The sequence below is a fragment of the Poecilia mexicana genome, unplaced genomic scaffold (assembly GCF_051168715.1).
Source record: "Poecilia mexicana isolate PSO_F unplaced genomic scaffold, ASM5116871v1 scaffold_15, whole genome shotgun sequence".
Lineage (NCBI taxonomy): Eukaryota > Metazoa > Chordata > Actinopteri > Cyprinodontiformes > Poeciliidae > Poecilia > Poecilia mexicana.
In genome coordinates, this window is record NW_028263384.1 from 627,346 (window position 1) to 650,751 (window position 23,406).

A 23,406-nucleotide genomic window follows, 5' to 3' on the forward strand; every position below is an offset into this window, starting at 1 on the left:
GCAAGAAATAGATGACTTGGGATATAAGAAAGGAGAAGGGATTTTCTCTGTTATTAAAATGTGAAGGAGGATAGAAACCTAAAGATCAAAATCACTAATTCATTGGAAGAACATTTAGCAATAATTTAAGGCTTTTTCAGAGTACAGAAGCAACAGAAGCTTACTTTTATTATTTTGGTTCTGGCTGTGCATGAAGGATATAGTAAGTGATAAGCCAACTGCTACACTAGTGTGGTGCCAAATCAATCTCCTATATCATTTTGGTCCAACTTATCAAAAAGTAATCAAAATGTTCGGTCTCACCGGAATTTTCTGCAGTTCCTCACAACAGGAAAGAGTCTCCATCGTCCCTCCTTTGTCGTGTTGTATTTCTTGAGGTCCAGTTCATCAAGAACTTCCTCTGACATTTGCAGCAAGTAAGCCAGACCTGAGCACTGGATTTCTGAGAGTCTCTCCTCTGATCTGTTCTCTGATTTCATGAACTCTTGAATCTCCTGATAAACTGAGATGTCCTTCATCTCTGTCAGACAATGAAAGATGTTAATGTTTCTGTCTGGAGAGAGATTAGATCTCTTCATCTTCTGTTGAATGCCAGAAGTGTTGGTCTCACGCAGGTACACACTGATCTCCTTCAGATTGTTAATTACTTTCTGCATAGTTTCAGGGCTGTACTCTGTCTGTCCAAGCAAACCTTCTAGAAGTCTCTGGTTGGACTCTATGGACAGACCATGAAGGAAGCGAACCATCATATCCAGGTGGCCATTTTTACTTTTCAGAGATTTCTCCATGACTCGTTTCAGAAAGTAATGCAAAGATGAGTGACTTTCAACTTGGTTCAAGGGTATAATTTTATGCCTTAGAGATTTGAACACGCGTTTATCAGCAGAGTCATCCACAGATGAGTAACTGTACTTTTTACCCAGAAATTTCTTCAACACTCCCGTGTTCTTCTCGGTGAAACAGTGGAACATGTAAACTGCAGCCAGAAACTCCTGGATGCTCAGGTGAACAAAGCAGTAAACTGGTTTCTGGAAGATCACACTCTCTCTTTTGAAGATCTCTGTACAAACTCCTGAGTACACTGAGGCCTCTGTGACATCCAGACCACACTGCTCCAGGTCTTCTTGGTAGAACATGATGTTTCCTTTCTCCAGATGTTCCAACGCCAGCCTCCCCAGCTTCAGAAGAACTTCCCTGTCAGCCTCCATCAGCTCCTGTGGACTTGTCTCATGTCCTCCATGGTACTTGTTCTTCTTCCTCTTTGTCTGGACCAGCAGGAAGTGTGAGTACATGTCAGTCATGGTCTTGGGCAGCTCTCCTCTCTGCTCTGAGGTCAACATGTTCTCCAGAACCGTAGCAGTGATCCAGCAGAAGACTGGGATTCCACACATGATGTGGAGGCTCCTGCAGGTCTGGATGTGGGAGATGATTCTGCTGGACAGCTCTTCATCACCGAACCTCCTCCTGAAGTACTCCTCCTTCTGGGCGTCGGTGAAGCCTCGTACCTCTGTTGCCCTGGAAACACATGAAGGAGGGATCTGATTGGCCGCTGCAGGTCTGGTAGTTATCCAGATGAGAGCCGAGGGAAGCAGGTTCCCCCTGATGAGGTTTGTCAGCAGAACGTTGACTGATGACTTCTGTGTGACGTCAGAAACCAGCTGCCTGCTGCTGAAGTCCAGTGAAAGTCTGCTTTCATCCAGGCCATCAAAGATGAAGAGCAGTTTGCAGACAGCCAGCTGCTCTGCTGGGAGCTTCTGGAGTGTTGGATGGAAAACATGGAGCAGCGAGAGAAGACTGTGCTGCTGATCTCTGATCAGGTTCAGCTCCCTGAACGACAGCAGAACCACCACACTGACATCCTGGTTCTCCAAGCCCTCGGCCCAGTCCAGAGTGAACTTCTGCACTGAGAAGGTTTTTCCAACACCAGCGACGCCGTTGGTCAGAGCCACTCTGATGGCTCCATGTTGGTCAGGGAAGGATTTAAAGATGTCATGGCACCTGATGGGAGAGTCATGGAGGTTCTGGATCTTGGAAGCTCTCTCCAGCTGCTTCACCTCATGTTGGGTATTAACCTCTTCACTCTGACCCTCTGTGATGTAGAGATCAGTGTAGATCCTGTTGAGGAGGGTTCTACTTCCTGTTTCATCACTTCCTTCAGTCACACATTCACATCTCCTCCTCAGACTGATCTTGTGTTCCTCTAGGACCTCCTGCAGGTCAAAGTCTGCTGAAAAACCAAACATGAGAAAAAGTAAATCATTCTATTTTAAACAATACCTAAAATTTTAAATTCGTCATTTGTTTTTTCTTCTCCTCCTGCTGACATCCTTTTGTTTGGTCAAACACTAAGATACCAGGAACTATGGACTAGTGCCTTCCAAGGGGCAGAATAGGTTATCTCCAGAAATTGAGCTAAGCTGAAATATAGCCATTCTTCAAATCATGAATCATGTCTAGAAAATTCTGAAAATGTGTTCATGTCCCCATATACTTGTGTTACTTTAGTGTGAAAATTTGTCAAAAAAAGTTAGATTAATTTTCTCTTGTCTCCTCCCTGATCTCACCATTTACAGCAGAATTTGACCACATACATTTATTTAGCCTCTGGTTGTCTCACTGCAATCAAGAAAACGAGACAGCCAGTCATAATGTTCACTGATAAATTATGAACATTTTGGAGAAAGCCTTATCTGAAGAGCCAGTCGTCTCACTTTGAATGAAAATCCTGTGGTCCAAACAGGAAGCAGACTTAGAGCTCTATGTTCTATTGACATCACATACATGCTGAGTCTGAGGGATTGCTACAGAGGAAGCTACATAATGCCACCAACTTCTCACTTTTAAATTCTGCTTCAGGATGAATGACTGCTGCAGTCAGTGACCTGAAGCAATTAGCTTGGTTTCCTTAATTAGAATTTTTTTTACTAATTACAATAAATTATTTTGTAACAATGGATGAGAATGTATTTGATGTGCTTTGAAACTTTCTGCATTATTGGACTTAATTGACTATATCTATAAATTGCTTTGACACTTTATGACAGGGGTCCCCAAACGACAGCCCGCCTCCACATTTGGTCCGGCCCCCTTAACAATACCGGAGAGCATTCAGATTTTTTTTTTCATTTATTGTATTTTCCGGTTTATATGTGGATTTTTCTTCAACCACCAGGGGGCTCTTTAGCAGGAAGTGTGTCCTGTAAACTGTGGGGCGCATTGCTGCCATCTGTTGGACTTTAGGGAACTGCTTGACTTTTATGTTATTTAATCAGTACGGCTGCTAGCGGTAGAGCAGATGAACACATGAACGCCGTATTCCCTGTAAGTAGCAGCTTATACTTCAAAACGAGCCTTTATGTTAACATATGAGAAATTAATATATTATAGTTACTTTCCCTCAAGGGAATATATACTAGTTAGTCCCAGTGACCGTTTCACTCATGGTTTTTGCCCATGTGCTTTCTGGGTAAAAATCAATCGAGAAGCGCACCCCTACCCCCAACAATATCCGGCCCCCACCAGAGAAGGGAAAAGTTATGTGGCCCTCACAGGAAAAAGTTTGGGGACCCCTGCTTTATGACATGCAGATTTACAAATAAGCTAATTTGAATGGAGACCACTTATTTGCTCATTGTCTTGAAAACTGTAAAAAGGCATGGAAGCATAGCTGTACTAAAAGAAATCTACAAGACATGAACTTACTGATAAGACAAAACAGTATCAGAGAAATGTCTTACTATGGAGAGTCCTGCTCTGATTGGCCATCTGTTGACCAGCTATGCTTCTAGATCTTTTTCCACACTGGGGATAAGAGGAGCGTCCTACTGAAGAAAATGGGTCCGTGTGTGAGGTCATGCACCGTCTGCAGAACCAGTGGCCACAACAGGTAGAGACTGGATCCTTTAAGCCACGCTGGCACAAAGCACAGCAGGACGGCTGGACCTCCACAAAATCACCACTCCTCTTCCTTCCTCTGTGAAGAAAGGTCTTCATTAGATAAAGATATTCTTGATGAGAAATATCAGGGTGTGACACTGCTGATTAATTGTCACACCTGAGATTAATCTCAAAAGCTAATTTTTCACCATCAGAGAAGGAAAATGGCCTTACTTTGTTCCAGGTGATGCAGGTTCTTGGCTAAAGGCCAGAGGTGATTCTATGGACTTCAGAGACACACAGCTGGATCCTGAAGCTGCTGATGTTTATATGTGGCTTTGGCCTCTGAAACATAAAAATAGTGTTATAGTACTGATAGAACACCAGAAGATGTTTGACAGATCATGTCTAACATCACTGCTGCTTCATTCTGTTTGTAGCAAGAAAACCTATTCACTAAAAACATCACTGGCATTTAAATATAGTTTATAATTAATGCATTAAAATTGAAATAAAACCAAAAATGACCCAAGAGTCCATAACAAGACATTTTTATATAATTTCAAAATGTTCTTTGGAATATTTGGTTGACTTGATCTGAGTTAACCACAAACCTATGGATTTATACCATAGAAAGATTGTGTTTTTTCATGAAACTGTTAAATAGTTCAGTCTGAGACAAAGCAATATCTACAACAGTAAACATGTTTCAGATATGAAGTACGTTGTCAACAAGTGCCTGAACCTGCTGCAAAACCACCTGGAGCAGTACCGAGCGATGCTTTCAGACTCAAGCAAACTGATTTCTGAAACTAAAAGAATCACAGCAGTTGTTCAACATAAACATAAGAAAAAGACTGAAACAACAGAACATATGTCTCAAGTCAAAAAAGATAAGATTATTCAGAAACTGGTTTCTTACTTTGACCCACAGGGCTCAGGGTCATTACTAAAGTTTGGAGGATCTCTTTTGGACCAGTCACTTTTCAGAGACAGACAGCTGGATCCCAGAGGCCCTGCTGTGTCCTCCTCCCCCTCTGGAGGGACTTCCATCTGTTTGAGAAAGAAATCATTAACCGTGGTTCTGTTAGCTGCTCAGTGAGATGTAAAACAAAAAGCCGATTCTCAAGAATCTGTCTCATAAACGGATCTTCAGATGATCCTGCTTCAGTTTGGTGCTGGCACTGACATTTCACCCCCATTTGACAGTTTATCTAAGAGCTGACCTCGAACTAAAATAGGAGAAGGACTCAAAAGACAATGGCAGTTGCTGTTGGGTTGGTACAGTAGGAGCAGCAATGGTTCATTGGAATAAGTCAGAGTGTTTCTCATGACAGAGATGAAGCTACTTAATTTGGGATCAGAGAGAACAGAATTGCATTTTGCTTGCTGAGATCTGTTTAATAAAAGAATACTATCACTTAAAAAAGATTCACCTTCAACTGAACTATTTTTAAAATGAATGTTTTAACTTAATTAAATGCTGAACTAAGATGAACAAAACGAGGTCTTGCATATGCTGTAGAGTTCTTGAGGTGCTTTAGCACAAGGTGTGCTAGTATCAGAATAGCATTGTTTGTGCTGTGTCTGTTAGCATATGCACATCGAAAAGGATCGATATTGGCTCCACCTCCTTTTGTAATAGCTCCTATAGGAGTCTCAAATGATTCAATTACAATGGAGGTGAGTCCCAATGTTTGGAATTGGATTAACAACTGATTTCTTCCAGATATTTGGCATTATTGAGGGTCCATGGAAAACTGAAAAGGTTTATGGCAGGCTGGGAGAAAGCTCCTCTGTAAGGTTCTTGAGAAGGAAAGGACACAAACTGTCTGGACCTGTTGCTTTTTGTGTATTTAACCATTAAAACCTCGTTACTTTCTGAAGGTCAATTTCAGTTCTGTTCTCAACACCACAACTTACATTCTCTAATATTTGTCAGCACTCTGAGATCATCAGTTTCAAACCATAAAGACTCTTTAGTTAATTTGCCTTTATATTCTCATTTAGTGCAGGCAGGGCCTAATTATATAGCAGTTATTTATTAGTCACAGCTTAAAGTTCCTTATTTTCTTAATGTCCTGTTAAACAGTAGATAATAGAAGAACCATAAAACTTCAGTAAGTAGGGGCCGTGCCACAGCACTAGCTCTGCTTGTACAAGCTCAATACAAACTGCAAAAATAACCTGCCATGACTTTAGAGGTGCACGTTGAGCATGCAATGAGAAAGAATTATGTGGCATTTACATCTAAACTAGGGCTGTTGCAAACCAATATTTTAGTAATCGAGGTACTCGAATCAGTCGAGGAATCTTTTCAGCCCTAATCTAAACATGCTCATCCAGCGCTTGACTGTGTGTGTTTCATAAAGTTTGTGTTTTCCCCAACAGGCTGGTGTGTTAGTGGGCTGGTGGCTCAGACTGTGGAGAAGCTGTTGCTCTCGCCCTGCAGTTTTTTGTCCTCTCTCTGATCCGCTCCAGTCAGACACGTTCAGTCAAAGCTACAGGGCCAGCCGGCTGACGGGGCACAGATCAGGAAAAACTCGTCACTTGGGCTGTTATAAACGATTATTTTAGTAATCGAGTAATCAATGATTCTGATGAATAATCGAGTAATCGGATAAAAAACTGATCAAGTAAAAATACTGGTCATACTGACCTAACAGCAGTGTTAATATCATATATCAGAATCAGCTTAATTTTTTACATCCTTGCGTCCCTATCCGCTTCATAGCATACTGTCACGACATAGTAACAGTTTTAACAAATACCTAAAAGACATTTTTTATGGAAGTTATATACTCCATCTTTAACTCAGTATGGCAAACCCTTTAAATAAAAAAAATAATTATCACACTGCTGCAATAAGAAAAAGTTAGTTTTAACAAAAATGTGAAAAAAATTGATATATAAAGGTTACATACTCCAGCTTTAAGGCAGCAAGAATACAGAGGATGGCTTTTTAAAGTCCTGATGGATACGTTTAACTCAGAGTCTACACCCTGAGAGCTGATCTAGCTTATTGGTGTCAGCTGTCCTGGAATCAGAAGTCAAGTAAAAGCTTTTTATAAAACAGCATTTGTTTGCAGAAGAAACATGGAAGTACAGTTTCCTGGAATCCGGAAACTGACATTTAGCTTCAAACGAAGCTAAACTTGAGCTGTGTTCCTCCTCTGGCTCTTACACAAAGATGGAGCCCATTCAGTGGGTATGACAGGAAGAAAAGGAATGTGGAAGTAAAACTTACCCTGAATAACCTTTTCTCTTTGCTTTGAACAAGCTTAACGAGCGGGAGAAGTCTAGTTTCTCTTCCTTGTTAGACTTACAGGAAATCCTGTTCAAATCCTTCAAATCATCACAGATGGTCTTGAAGTCTTACATTTACATTTTTTTTACAAACATTTTTACGAGTACAACAAAACATTCTTTTGATTTTGTCAATGTGAACCACAAACACAAAGACAAATAATGTATAAACATAGATGATTAATTTAAACTAAAACATTTTGACTTAACCACTATAAAAACCAAATAATCTAACACCAAAAAGGTTTTAGCAATTATGCCATTAGTGGAGAGAGGCAGATTTTCCCACATCAGGTCCCCTGCTTCCAGCAGCCTGATGGACCGTTCCACTTCCTGGTGTTCCTGTCAGCCAGTCCTTAAACTCAGCAAACAAAATAGTTAATGATCTTAAAAAAACATAAGGCGTTTACTAAATGTGTGCACCCAAATTAGTAAACAACCCAATGCAACAACCACCACCAAAGAAAAAGTGAAAATCTAAATATATTATATGAAGACATTTAAATAAATACCAACACTGAGGAAAAGGTGGAGGAACCTCCACACTGAAGTTTCAGTTCAGTGACTGAAACTTCAGATGCCAATTCAGATCTGGCTCCAGACTAATTTAGCTTGGGGAGAAATGGCTTATTTTGAGAGGACACAGAAAATGGGGCTTTTAATTTTATATAAATACATAAACATTTATGCCACCGTTAAAATATAATACATTACAAGTTGTTTATCAATACAAAATAAACAATGATGTAAGCAGTGGCATGTAGAAAATGCTGTAAATCAGTTTTGCATAAACTTTAGCTCCTATGTTCCAGAAATCTAAGAATTCTTCATGTCCAAGAATAAATTCTTAGACATGAACTTCAGAGACGGGAAACATTATAATGTTTAAATTTAAAGACATGAACTTCAGAAACAGGAAACATTATAATGTTTAAATTTAAAGACATGAACTTCAGAAACAGGAAACAATGTTTCCTGTTTCTGAAGTTCATGTCTTTAAATGCAAAATCAATCAAGTAAGTAACAATAGTTTGTGGCATTACTAAAATAATACCATCAGTATAATGCAGTAAAACTACATATTTTTTCCCCAAAAATGTTACTCAAGTAAATATAACTAGTACTACCTACCTCTGAGAATAGATAACATTACTAGCCAATTCTACTTAACAAGCTTAACGTGATATATTGGCATGTATTAACCAGTCATCATTCAGCCAACATTATATTTATCCGACAGAATTACTCAACTTACTTGTCGCTAACTGCACAAAGTTTTTCTTTCTTTTTTGCCTTTTGCTGGTTTGCTGCCATGACTCCAACACACAGCATGCAGCTCTGCCCTGCAGCAGCAGGTCTCCATCGCTGCTGTAATACGGTGACGTGCCTGTTCTAGGGATAGTTCATGGTAGGCCAACTAATTAGGATGTCTAGAACTGACTGAAAGGCACTGAAGTTGGAGTTATGTTCGAACATAGATACGTGGCTTTCACAATTAAAAGCCACGTATCTACATTTACCCAGGTTTGATATTACTTTGGTGATTGGAGCTATTAGGATAAAAGTGCAGAAATCTTATTTTGGCAAAAAGAGAATATTAAGACTTACAAAAACACTGGTGGAGAAAAGGACATGGAGCATGGGCGGAGATACAGCCAAACAATAAAAGGTCAGCAGAGGATTCCAGCAGAAAGCAGGTGACAAAGAGATGCAGATGATTAATCACAAACTGATGCAGCTGCAGTTGAGCCACACCGGCAGACTAATCTCCTCAAGAGGACAAGAACAATCAATAAACCAAGGGGAGAAGGAAAGCTAATTAAAGGCAGCTAAATTCAAATACATGAAAAACAAAACTGAAGAATAAATGAAGAAATTACCGTATTTTTCAGACTATAAGCTGCTACTTTTTGAACCATGTGGCTTATTGCCCAGTGCGGCTTTTCTGTGGATTTTTCTTCAACCACCAGGAAGTGAATCATTGGAAGTCAAAATTGGAAATCAAAGAAGAACGCGCTAGTTTTCATTTAGAACAAGCACAAGCTAGCAGCAGGCAGGACGGAGAAATTTCTTCAAACTCGTATGATGCAGCTGTTAAGTTGAGGGCTGTCGATCTGGGACTACAGGAGGGAAATGGAGCCGCTGCACTAAGCTCAGTGTGAACGAAGCCATGGAGATGGAGGGCTGCGGCCCTCTGCTGCCCTCTGCTGGGTCCTGAGGGAAAACTGAGAGTGACGGAATTTTTTTCAAAAGAAATTGTCGGTGCGGCTTATAGTATGGTTCAAACTATAGTCCGGAAAATACGGGTAAAGGGTTTTAGTTAAAGGCTCCAGACATATTTGTTTTGGTTGTTTTTGTCCAATATGGCTCTTTCAACATTTTGGGTTGCCAACACCTGAGCTAGACGTTTCAATAATTGAATTTTTATTTAACATGCAAAAACTGAATGAAAAGTTTGAATTTATTGTAGATTTTCTTTCAACCACTGCCTAATATTTATACAAAGAGGCTCAGATATTTACATCCCTCTCACTAATATTTGGTCATACATCTCTTTACAAGCTGCACCTTGACCACACACAGCCATTATGATCATTCTGCCTGGATCTTTGACCACTTTTCCTGACATCTGATAAAAAAGGAAAAGAAAAGAAAATTACTATTATTATTATAGATTATTGCTGTTAATATCATCTAACTTTAGTCCTGATACAGAAAAGAGAGACAGGAACTTTGGGGGAGAATAAATGTTTTTGGTTTAACTTGGATCATTTCTGCCAACATTCACTTCACGGTCCATCAGGCGTTGTTCTGTTCTCGCCCGTCTGGCTTCGAGCCGGGACGGCTAAAGTTTCACTGGAAGAAAGAAAGCTTTGGATTGCTTTTAGATGCAATCCAAAAACTTCAAACAAGACGAGCTTTGGCTGTTCTAGAAGTGTAATGTTTGTGCTCATTTAAAAGTTAAACTCTCACCACAGACCGCAGCAGGAAGGCAAAAGAAGCCCCCAAACCTGATCATACATAAGTATAAAAACCATGAACTATTTAGGTGATGACATTAAACTGAATATAATTTTGGAAAATAATATGGAAAAAAAACAAAGATCATTATGATGAAGTTATTCTCTAAACTCAAACTGCTGCAGCTTCATCAGGACACGGCCCAGCTCATCTCCCTGAGGAAGGTCACGACCCCCACCTGCAACAGAGATCAGATCAGTGAGTGTTTCCAGCTTCTCTCCAGCCAGGGGAGCCTATAGGGCGGAAAGTTAGGACGATTCCAAGGGCCCCTGACTGACAGGGGGCCCGCCACAAAATATTTTTTTTGTTGTTTATAGAAATAAAAAAATTGAGGCCCTGTTAATAACAAAATTAATCATATTGTGGGTTTTTTATTGGTTTTAGCAGTAAAATGAAATATTACCCTTTCCACACTAAAAAGCACACATTCATATTTGCCCTGAACCCCCCATGGATCTGCATGAAATGGTTCGTTCCTGCTTGGCGCATTTAGAACCACTGTGGCTGTTATTCAGCCTCCTGTCAGTCCAGATGGTCCTGCATTTACATTGCCACGTCCCTCCTGACCTGTGAAATTAAAGCTGCAGTATGTAACATATATATATATATATATATAATTTTTTTTTTACATACTTGTTAAAACTGTCAATATGTTGTGTCTTCTGCCTTCTCCCAGTGCTCTCTAGAAACAACCAGAGGCAGGAGGAGAGTTTTAGTGCTGTCAATCACCATCTCATGTGGAGCTGCAGCTAGCATAGCCTGTTGTAAATGCTGAGTTTAGTTAGCATAGCTACCAATGACGGCAGATAAATGATTTTCCTGTAACAATAAGTTGTTTCTCCCCCATTAGCACATTTAGCAGTGAGTGAATGAGGCTAATTGACAGCACTAAGACCCTCCTACTGGTTCTGATTGGTTGTTTTGGTCAGAATGGTGCATTACTTTAACCAGTAATAGTAATTCAGGAAGGAGGTGGAGGAGATTGATTGTTTCCACAGATTATCTGTCTCATAAACTGCTACATCATGACAGCTTTAACAAATATGGAGAAAACATATTTTTTATTAAAGTTATACTGCAGCTTGCATAAATGCAGCTACATAGCATTTTTAGAAGTCTGGATTGCTTTATGTGTATTTTGCTCGTTGCTTTTGACTTTTGCTCATGGGGAGACATTTCAGTATCTAAAACTAGTAGAAAAAATGTAAGCAACCTACTTGCATACTGGATGTGGACTGTTGGATGTTAAATTCATGAGCAGTAAATATTGTGCTAATTATCAATATTGATGGTTCTAATGGATCTGAAGGTTCTGATGGATCTGATGGATCTAATGGATCTGAAGGTTCTGATGGATCTGATGGATCTAATGGATCTGAAGGTTCTGATGGATCTAATGGATCTGAAGGTTCTGATGGATCTAATGGATCTGATGGTTCTGATGGATCTAATGGATCTGAAGGTTCTGATGGATCTAATGGATCTGATGGTTCTAATGGATCTGAAGGTTCTGATGGATCTGAAGGTTCTGATGGATCTAATGGATCTGATGGTTCTGATGGATCTAATGGATCTGAAGGTTCTAATGGATCTGAAGGTTCTGATTGATCTAATGGATCTGATGGTTCTGATGGATCTAATGGATCTGAAGGTTCTGATGGATCTGATGGTTCTAATGGATCTGAAGGTTCTGATGGATCTAATGGATCTGAAGGTTCTGATTGATCTAATGGATCTGATGGTTCTGATGGATCTAATGGATCTGAAGGTTCTGATGGATCTGATGGTTCTAATGGATCTGAAGGTTCTGATGGATCTAATGGATCTGAAGGTTCTGATGGATCTAATGGATCTGAAGGTTCTGATGGATCTAATGGATCTGATGGTTCTAATGGTTCTAATGGATCTGAAGGTTCTGATGGATCTGATGGATCTAATGGATCTGATGGTTCTAATGGTTCTAATGGATCTGAAGGTTCTAATGGATCTGAAGGTTCTGATGGATCTAATGGATCTGATGGATCTGAAGGTTCTGATGGATCTGAAGGTTCTGATGGATCTAATGGATCTGATGGTTCTGATGGATCTAATGGATCTGAAGGTTCTGATGGATCTGATGGTTCTAATGGATCTGAAGGTTCTGATGGATCTAATGGATCTGAAGGTTCTAATGGATCTGAAGGTTCTAATGGATCTGATGGATCTGATGGATCTAATGGATCTGATGGTTCTAATGGTTCTGATGGTTCTGAAGGTTCTGATGGATCTAATGGATCTGATGGATCTAATGGATCTAATGGATCTGATGGATCTGATGGATCTGATGGATCTGATGGATCTGATGGATCTGATGGATCTGATGGATCGTGTTTGGATGTTTTTCTTCTTTAATAAACAGAATAAAATTATTATTATTATCTGTTATTATACAGATGAACATAGAGACAGCAGCAGGAAATGGGATTCAGCCCCTTCAAATTAAGAGCTTTGCATTAACAACAGAACCCGTGATGGATCTGAAGCTGGTTCTGTTGGTCCCTCCTCCAGACCCAGCCGACCCAGTTCTGCTGTTAGCTCCTCAGCTAATTGAAGGCAGCATCAACATGTTTAGAAACTTCTGGATGTCAAACAGCTGAATGATGAGCTGATCTGCTTTAACATCACAGAGGTCAAAGGTCAGGAGGATTAACAGAAGGAACATGAACTCTGAAGGGTCGGGGTGACTGCAGGTTTGTTTCCTGAAGCTGGAGGTGAAACTTTCCCCTCGGTTTCTTGCTGAGCTTCAGGTTTCCTTCACTGATCTCAGATCTGGAGGTTTTTCTTTCTGGACTTTTCTCCCAGAACCGTTTGGTTCTCCTCCATGACGGGACCCAGATCAGCTCCACTGAGCTGCTCTGCTGCTAAAGCCACAGACAGTCAGCGCTCCGGCAACGTTTTACACCAGACTTTGACTAGATCTCTCAGCTAAGGAGGACTTCTACCCTGATCAGTTTCAGACTGATGAGTTTTAACAAAGTAAAGTTCAGAAATTATTGTTATTTACAACATCTGAAAAAATGTTCAATATTCCATAAAATGCATTTTTTCTTACCAATGAAACTCATTAATTAGAATCATCCCACACATCTTTGATTTTAGTTGTACTGTGTAGCACTTTGAGATTTTTGCTAATGAAAACTGCGGTACAAATTAAATTGATTATTATTATTATTATTATTAGAGTGATTTATTACAAAACTTTCTTTTTATCATTTCGATTATCACACAGATAATGAAAACGTAAATTAACGGAAACTCCTGGTGTCAAACGCTAATCAGCTAATAATTAACTCAACACCTGCAAAGGTTTCATCACTTCCTGGTTTCTGACTGAAAACCCAGAATACCCAAAGTTAAACCAGAACTAAACTGTATCATGATCCGCCCTTATGAAAAGGGGCCGCGGCCAGGAGCGCCTCACCTGTAGAGGCACTGTGCATGCGTTTCTCTGTTTCCAGACCAGAGAGGAGAGAACCAACCGAACCCTTCAGTAGAACCGAGCTGCCCAGTATGGAGCTAAAACTGTCTCATAATTCGCAAATGTACAAACTAAGATTCACAAATGCTCAGGACAAGATTCACACTGACGAGCTCCCTCTGGCCTGCAAGATGTATGGAGTTAGATTTGTTTCACAATTATTCAATCAAAAAAAAATCATGTCAAACAAAAACAGAGTTTTAATTGAAAATAAATTGACTATATCTCAGGAAGTTAAATGTTCAAGTGAAACAGTTACTGTATCACAATAAGAGAAACTGCAAAAAATATTTCAGATGTGTAAAACTGAAGTTACTGAGAGTAAAACTGAAATATTTAGTAAGTAGAAAATGCATGTTAAAATCTGATTTTTTATATATATATATAGCTGAAATCAATTTAAACCACAGTACAGTACAGTATGGCGATTATCTGTACTGAAAATAACGCAAAAAAAAAAAAGTAACATAGAAGAAGAGGTATTAGTTTTAAAACCAATAAATAAACTGACTTGGAGAAATATATTTAGCCAAACACACCCGGCCCCTAAAAGCAACACTTACTTCCCTACCTGGCCTTCTCTGACTCAACACTTGCTGGTCTCTCCATCCTCATGCTCTGATCGTCTGTAGCAGCTGGAGGAATCAGTAAGACCTACAAGCCTGTCCTGCTTCAGCTGCACTCTGCTGGTCATACTAGGATGGGGAGTTAGGAGAACACCAATTTAATATCATAACACAGCAAAAGGCATATTACATCTAATTCAGAATAAAACTAAGTACAAGACACATACACACCAAATAATAAAAAACAGAAATTATGTGAATATCTTCCTTCGGCCTGTGACCTACCAGCTTAGTTTTACATTTTACATCTGGAAGAATATATATATATATTTAAGAGTTACGTTGCCTCCCCTAATCGACAACACTTATGGAGGACCAAAACCGACATAAGTAATAACTAGAAAATTCCTGCAGAAATGTTAAGGGGCCTGCCAACTGTGCCCATCACTTTAAACCCAGCATTTCAAATTTGACATGACAAATAGATATATGCAGGTCTGACATACTTATTCCACCACTACAACACAGTAACTGTAAATATTGTCAGGTGTATTATAACAATATGAGTCAATTTCAATTTTCAATTTTCAATAGTATTTATTAGTTCTTCACAAAAAAACACTTTACCTTTTTTTTTTTTTTTTGTAACAAAAATTACAATATCCCTTTAACATACATCACTTCCTTCTAAATAGAGGGAGTGAAACTTGTACATACAAAAACCCAAAACAATCTTTGTTGACATTTATAATCACATGCTGAGGGGGGAAGGGGGAAGGGGACTTACAAAAAAAAAAAAAAAAACCCATTAATTAACAATATTATGTAAAATTTCCGGCACTTTCCATATGCTAATATCCTCCTTACTTTTTTTCCCAAATTTCATTTTCCACATATAATCCTTCACTAAGGAACCCACTATCTTTATCACGTTGTTTTCACCTATCTCATATTTCTTAGATATATAGATGTTTCTAGCCTTCCATATTGCTTCTTTAATACAATTTACCACTATCCACCACATCAATTCACTTTTCCCACTTTCTTCTTTTAAAAAACCATAAACAATTTTGTCATAGGTTATCTCTTCCTGTTTTAATTCCCACAACCATGGTTTCAATAATTCCCATGTTCTTTTAGCAATGGGGCAATTCCAAAGTAAATGTTTTATCGTCTCGTTGTCACCACATCTAATTCTAGGACATGTTGGACTTGTTGTACAATTTCTTTTATACAAGAAATCTCTTGTAGTTAAGCATTGATTGGCGATTTGCCAGGCAAAATCTTTCTGTTTATTTGTCAAATGTTTGTTATTTACATTTCTCCATATTTTCCTAACACTTTCCTCATTAAATTTTCCTATAGGTGTTAGTTTTTCAGGTCTAGACAATTTTCTTTCTATATTCTGTCTTTTCACTAATTCCGGTGTTAATTCCTCAATACCTCCTTTAAGTTCTTGTACTACTGAATTGAACATTGCCGGGTAAAAGTCCGAAAAGGGTGAAAGTAATGTAACCCTCTTTCCCCATGTTTTTAATACTCGAGCCCCTAGCCAGAATTTAACGTAAGGCGCCCAAATGGGCTCAGGTTGTATATTTAGGCAAACCTTCAGAATAGGTGTAATGAACATTGCTCTAAATTTTATTCCTAAATTTGGTACGTTCCTACCTCCTTCGTTCACCGGTCTATACATAATTTCTCTCCTCAATTTTTCATGTTTGCTCCCCCACAGAAATTGAAACATTGTTTTCCGTAATGTAGTCATTACCCTGTGAGGCAGTGGGAAAGTTGATGCCAAATGAGCTAATGTTGAAACTATTTCCGTTTTTAATACTAATACCTTCCCTGTTAACGATAGGTCTCTTTCTCTCCATTGCAATAATTTCCCTTGTATTTTTGACCTAGAAGAAGAGTCAGATCATCCATATACATCGTTAGTTTTATATCTCTACCATAGTACCCGGGGGGAATAATTCCTTTAATCAACTTGTTTTGTCTTATTGCACTTGCTAATGGTTTCCATGGTCATGATAAAGAGTAAAGGGGACAGTGGACAGCCTTGTCTCACCTCCGCTCTTACTCCAAAAGGTGGGGTGATCTCCCTGTTCACCATCACCACACTGTAGCAATCATTATACAAAACCTTTATCCATTTTATGAAAACCTCGCCGAAGTTAAAGCGGCTCAGTACTCTTTCCATAAACCTATGGTCAACACTATCGAAGGCTTTTTCCAGGTCTATCCCTAATATAGACAAGGGGAGGTTTCTCTCTTGGCAGTATGTATAAGTGTCTCTGATCAGTGCTAAGCTATCAGACATCTTTCTTCCCGGAATGCCACACGTCTGTTCTTTATCTATTATACTAGAAATAACTGTTTGCACCCGAAAGAATAAAGCTTTTGATAAAATTTTAACATCTAATCCCAGCAATGTTAAAGGTCTCCAATTTTTTAAAATATTTTGTGGGCCTTTCTTATAAAGCAAAGTAATCATTCCTTGATTCATCATATTTGGTAATCTTCCTTCTCTAAAGGCTTCATTATAGACTTGAAGCAAGGGTTCTTTTATGATATCCCAGAAACAGGCATAAAATTCCTTTGGCAGGCCATCCCGGCCTGGGGTCTTATTATTCTGCATGCTCTGCATGGCTTTTGTTAATTCTTCTATTGTGATTTCCTGGTCCAGATTCTTCCTCTCTCTTTCGGTTAATTTATTAGTCAGTTTGGTTAAAAAATAGGGTAACTCTTCTTCATTTGTCTCTTTATTTTCATAAAGTTTCTTATAAAATTCATATACCTCTGTATTAATCTGTTCACTATTTTTTAATTCTTCTCCGTTTTCTGTAACCAATGAGTTGATCCAATGTTTGGATTTTAACAGTTTCCTAAAAAAGTAACGTGTACATTTCTCATTTTCCTCCAAGTGTTTTACTCTACTCCGAACCAAAATACTTTTACTTTTCTCATTTAATTCTGTCATCATTTCTTTTTTAAGTTTCACTATTTCCTCACTGACTTGAAAACCCGCATGTAGTAGCTTGTAATATCTTTGCAGTTTAATTTGTTTTCTCCTTATCCACTTCCTTTTTTCTCCTGCTATCCTCCTGCCTTCTTTACTGAAAAACTCTTTTGTTCTATTTTTAATTTCCTCCCACCACTCGCCCACGGTCTCATATAGGATAATTAATGATATCCATTGCTTAAATTTGTATGTATATCTTGTTACTATTTTTTCGTTTTTTAGTAAGCTTGTATTTAATTTCCACAATCCAACTCTTTGTTTTTTGGAATCCACAAGTTTCATTGAGACCGTTATCTTATGGTGGTCAGAAAAAGGAACCGGGTCCACTGTACATGTAATTGGTACCATCATACACGATGTCAATACATAATCTCTTCTTGAAAACGTTTTCCCATTTGACCAAGTATACCCCGATTCTTTTGGATGCAAAGTTTTAAAAACATCAGTAAGTTTACAATCATTTATTAAGTTGTTCAATACCTTTGAACTTGTATCTGTTCTATTCGTAGAAGCGTTTTTAGAATTTCCACCTCTTTTTTCTAGTATACAATTAAAATCTCCAGCTATTATCACATTTTTCCCACAACATATATATGACTGCAGATTTTGCAATAAAATAACTCTCTCACTTAGGTCAGTAGGCCCATATACATTAATTAACCTAATTTTGAAACCTTCTTTATCTAAGTCAATTAATAATACTCTTCCATCTACTATATTCTCCACTTTCTCTATTTGAAACTTTTTATTATTGAACAGTATTGCTACTCCTGTAGCCCTATTTTGATTATCTCCTGACCATATTGACCAACCATAGGTCCATCTTTTTTCATATTTACTATAATTTTCCATAAATGGTAAACCACATTTTTGCAATAGAAAAAGGTCACCTCCACTGTTATGTAGGTGATCAAATACCGATTGACATTTAACTTCGTCTCTCAACCCTCTCGTATTTATTGTTGTAATATGAAGTTGTGAGATGTCTTCTTGTAGGGGGGTGTCCTTATAAATCTACTTAATCATTAGTCATTAGTCTTTACCTTTTTCTTCTTCTTTTTTGTGTCTTCCAGTTTCCGAGTTGACTTCTGTCCATCATTTCCTCCGATTCCCCCGTCGTCTGCTGAGTCGTGCCAGTCAGAAATACTATTTTCTCATCTTCCAAAAAGGGTGTCACATTTTGGGTAGTTGTTGGCCAGTTTTCTATATCTGGGCCCCCTGAAGAATCTGTAGAGGGGACCTGGGGGCGTTTCTTAGAATTTAAATTAGAGGAACAAACCTGAAATGGTGGAAAAAAACTGTCTGATGAATTTTCGTCATCTGGGGAGAGGGTTGTACTACACCCCTCTGTGTTCCCTCCTGTTGATGATTCTGGTTGCAGTGATATCAAGTCTGTCATCATAAGGTCTAATAATCCACCGCATTCTCCTACTGTCACCATGCTGCGATAGTTACTTTGTTGGAAGCTTTCCCGCTGCTTTATCTTTTCTTTATTTTGTAGATCCGCTTGTCCTGCCTCTTCCGCCATCGTCTGGTTGTGTTCCATTTCCATTCCCGCCGTCTCTCCTAGTCCTTCTCCCGTCATCCCTCTATGGTGGATGGGGGGGGTATGCGTCTCCGTCTGTACTTCCAGTCGTCTAAGTGGACCAGGTGTAACCAGGTTCCTCTGTTCCTCTCCCGTTTCCTCCAAGCCACCTGGTTGGGGGGTTTCCGAAAAGGGGGGGGCGGGTTCTCCTCCCACTTTTGTTTCCTTCCTGTCCTCCCCCTCCTTCTGCGGTTGTTCTGTAGTTAATCCGTCCTCTATCACTTCTTGTTGAAATAATATCTGGTCTTCCGATTCTAAGGTTGATTGTTGTTGCGGTGTCTTTTTTACTCTGTTTGCATATGAGCTAGGGCAGGTTTTAAAGGTGTGTCCGCTTTCACCACAAAGGTTACATTTCACTGGGTCTGGACAATTTTTTGTTAAGTGTTCTTTGCTGTCGCAGTTTCTACAATGTATATTATGGCATTCTGCCAACAGGTGTTGTTGGGAGCCGCACCTGTGGCAAATTTTCGGCTGACCTGGATAGAACACATGGCCTCTGATTGCACCCAGTTGTATCACAGGTGGTAAGTGCTGTATTTCCCCAGTTCTTAAATCTCTTTTTAGTTGGACAAAAAAACGTCTGCCCCCCGTCCTAATTCCATCTTCGTCTCTCATTTCGTATCCGTGAACCACCGTGCTTCTTTGTTGCAGCCATGTCTTAATGTCCTCCATACAAACTTGCTCAGAAAACATCATGACTGTAATTGTTTTTGGTTCTGTTTGTGAAGGGGAAACCATTCCAACATTTGCCAATTGTGGTCTTGTCGTTTTTAAACTCTCAAAGTTTCTCAAACATTTTTCGAAAAAAGTATTAGTAGTAAATACTACCTCAAAGGTTTTTCTTCCAGGAAGTGCGAAGATATAGTCCAATTGAGCTGGTAGAAATCCCAATTCCTTTTGCAAAATCAATCGGCTGAATTGAAGTCTATCCATTTCTTTCTCATTCTGCAAGTCTAATCTCACTGCGTTCCTGAAAGGAACCAGACATGGCCATAGGTGAAGCCATCCTCCTCACATCCTACCACCTGGGTGATCCACCTACAGGATCATGGAATCACCCCTGCCAGATAAGTCACCATTGAAAAGCAGGGTATAAACCCAATGTCAGCAAAATTCAATCCGAGACCGACGACTATAAGCTTCGCACATGGTGATCTCAGTCATGGTCCAAAATAAAAAAAAAAAACATGAAGAAAGTTGGTAATTGTTAATTTCTAAAAAAAAGATCAATTTTCATACTAAGCATTTTAATTTACACTCAAAAATTCAGAGAAGTAATCATTTTATGTAAGCAAAACATAAATAGTCACAGGAAATATGTATTCTTCCCACAATGCATTGTGAGATCTGATTCAGCGCTGTGGGAATACTCACTGGCTCTGTCTAGGACCCGTTGCTATGGTAATTAATGATCTGCACCTGGGCTGGCTGTCAGACAAGATGCTGGTTTCTATACTTGTGAGACACCCAGCGTTGGTCTCCAGGACCCTGACAAAAAACCATAAGCCCTAGGAAAATTTAGAAAACATTTTACAGGAGCAGGCATGTGTATCTATGTCATGACCAACTTTGAGATCAATAGGCCTCTATTTGTGCCTGTGAGGGGGAGTTAAACAGAGTTTTGGAGTCAGACCTCCACTGTGCTGTGTGTGTGTTTCAGAGAGAAATCTTAGTGATGCTGTGAGTTCCTCAAATTAAAGTTTTCTCGTTTTTCTCAATTTATGTCGTCATTTTATCTCAGAATCCCAATAAAAATAATAGCTCCAATGCCGGGATCGAGCCGCTCGTTTTGATACCACTTTTGTGGGTGGGCACGCAGCGGTACGAGCCGCATTAACGGTAATGGAAGAATAATGAATAAGCTATAACTAGAAAATTCCACAGAAATTTTAAGGGGCCTGCCAAGTGTGCCCTCCGCTTTAACCCCAGCGTTTCAAATTGGCCGTGAAAAAAAATAAATGCATGTCTGACATACTTATCCCACCACTAGAACACAGTAACTGTAAATATTGTCAGGTGTATTATGACAATATGAGTCACCATTGGGAAGCAGAATATAAACCCCAAGTCAGTGAAATTCAATCTGAGACCGACGACTATAAGCTTCGCACATGTGGTTCTCACTCATGGTCCAAAATAAAAAACATGAAGAAAGTTGGTAATAGTTAATTTCTAAAAACAATTTAAATTTTCATAGTAAAGATTTTAATTTACACTCAAAAATTCAGACAAATAATTTTATGTAAGCAAAACATGAATAGTCACAGGAAATATGTATTATTCCCACAATGCATTGTGAGATCTGATTCAGCGCTGTGGGAATACTCACTGCCTCTGTCTGCGGCCCGTTGCTATGGTAATTAATTATCTGCACCTGGGCTGGCTCTCTCCCTGGTTTCTATACTTGTGAGACACCCAGCGTCGGTCTCAGGGCCCTGACAAAAAACCATAAGCCCTATGAAAATTTTGAAAACATTTTACAGGAGCAGGCATGTGTATCTATTTCATGACCAACTTTGAGATCAATAGGCCTCTATTTGTGCCTCTGAGGGGGAGTTAAACAGAGTTTTGGAGTCAGACCTCCACTGTGCTGTGTGTGTGTTTCAGAGAGAAATCTTAGTGATGCTGTGAGTTCCTCAGATTTTATCCCGGTGGTTTTAATGTGTTACCAACTGCAGTGACGTTAGTTTTGAGTTGGATGTCTTCCGAGAAAGCAGCGTTTAGCTCTAGGTTGATCCGATTTATGAACGCTAATTTCGGCCAGCCGTTCTCCAGCTCCCTCCTCCCTTACCGGGGATCGCGGCAGACAAAATATGTGACTGTCGTCATAAGTTGAGTAAGATTTCTTCTTTGAAACAGGGTGGACACTTTAGTAGCTGCTAAACGGTGTAATTTTGTGAAGATAACTTACCATCACATTCTGTGTCCCGTCACCGAAGCCCTGCAGTTCGGGACGGAGTTCTGAGACCTCAGGGAGTCATCCGCTTTAGTCAGCGCTAACCAATCGGAACACGTCTTACATCGCTCGTCCTTAAGCCCCGCCCCGGATGTTCATGTAAGTAAAGTTGAGACGGACTCAACCAAAAAATCCTGATATGCAAAAATAAAAGTTTCAAACTAAAATTTGTGATTTCAATTAAAAGTTTTTAAAGCAATTTTTTTGCTTAAAAAAATTCTTACAATTTGATTGAAATATTTTTTTGTTTGAAACAATTTTTTTTGAAAATCCGAAAGTTTTGATCGTAACTCTATGTTTTTGTTTGACGTGATTTTTTTGATTGAATAATTGTGAAACAAATCTAACTCCATAAGTACTCTACAGTTTCTGGTAAAATAAGCTAAAGAGTGACTAATCTAATTCCTTTTCTGGGTTAAAAGTGAGTACTCCACAGTCTCTAAGTAATGATAGTAATCTACGGATGAATCTAAGAAATGTTATATTGGTCTAGGTCAGGGGTCCCCAAGCTACGGCCCGCGGGCCCTCATTTGGTCCGGCCCCCTGAACAATACCAAAGAGCATTCAGTGCTTTTTTTTTTTTTTTTATGTGGATTTTTCTCCAACCACCAGGGGGGCTCTTGAGCAGATATGAAACCTTAGAAAACAAAAGTTTTCTAAGGTTTCTTTCTCGAAAAACTAAGACCGGCCCCCGACCAGAAAAGGGAACAGTTATGTGGCCCTCGCAGGAAAAAGTTTGGGGACCCCTGGTCTAGGTAGTGACTCCACAGTCTCTAAATAATGATATAATAATAATAATAGTCACCGTTTCTAACAAGTAGTAATATAAAAGAAGCTAAGTGGTGACTCCTCCTACCAATCACCTCTGGACTCCAAGCTCGTAGTAATTAGGCCCGAGCAGCGAAAGCGCTGCGAAGGCCTATTGTTTTTCCAAGTATTTATTTTATTATATTTTATTTTATCATCCAAATTAGTTTGGTTGTTCCACTGAGCCGAAACCAGCAACTTCTCCAAGATCGACTCCATCCGGTTAGTGAGTTTTAGCGTCCTCGTCTCTGTCCACACCAACAGTCTGAGTGTTTGCTAGTTTGGCCAAGTCTGTCACAAATTTGTCAATAATCCAGGAATCCACAAGCTCCAAACAGCAGAAATCCTGTTATCATGAATAAATCCAGGGTGAATCCCACCAGGTGTGTCTCCGCAGGACAAGAGGCTCTCCTGTGCCCAGACTTCTCGTCTGAAATGTGATCAATTGCATTGAGAGATCGGTTGACCAGATCTATAATTTGTAGATTCGGAGGATGTGCAAAGAAAGGCTCCAAAAATATAGAAAAAGAGAAAAAGGCAGCACAAAACAGAGCAAGCAGGGCAGGAATGGGCAGGAAGGGAGCAGAGGGAAAAAGCATCCGCCTTCATCGAGAGCAAGAGAGAAAAAAGGAACACAGGTGGGACTAAACACCTGTGTTTAGTCCCACCTGTGTTTAGTCCCACCTGTGTTTAGTCCTACCTGTGTTTAGTCCCACCTGTGTTTAGTCCCACCTGTGTTTAGTCCCACCT

At 39.4% G+C, this 23,406-nt stretch overlaps 1 protein-coding gene across 2 annotated transcripts; it reads right to left on the reverse strand.

The window, feature by feature from the left end:
• Positions 1–299: 299 nt before the first annotated feature.
• On the reverse strand, positions 300–4,221 carry LOC106906717 (NLR family CARD domain-containing protein 3-like). 2 transcript variants are annotated; one of them, XM_088013279.1, is made up of 3 exons: positions 4,111–4,221; positions 3,738–3,973; positions 300–2,227 (listed from the first exon to the last, which is right to left on the reverse strand). In XM_088013279.1, the coding sequence occupies exons 2-3, from the start codon at positions 3,853–3,855 to the stop codon at positions 300–302; spliced, it is 2,046 nt and encodes a 681-aa protein (XP_087869405.1). In that variant the 5' UTR covers positions 3,856–3,973; positions 4,111–4,221. The 2 variants fall into 2 exon arrangements, with proteins under 2 accessions (XP_087869405.1, XP_087869406.1); XM_088013280.1 differs by lacking the exon at positions 4,111–4,221 and having other exon boundaries at positions 3,738–3,780.
• Between the last annotated feature and the right edge of the window lie 19,185 nt (positions 4,222–23,406).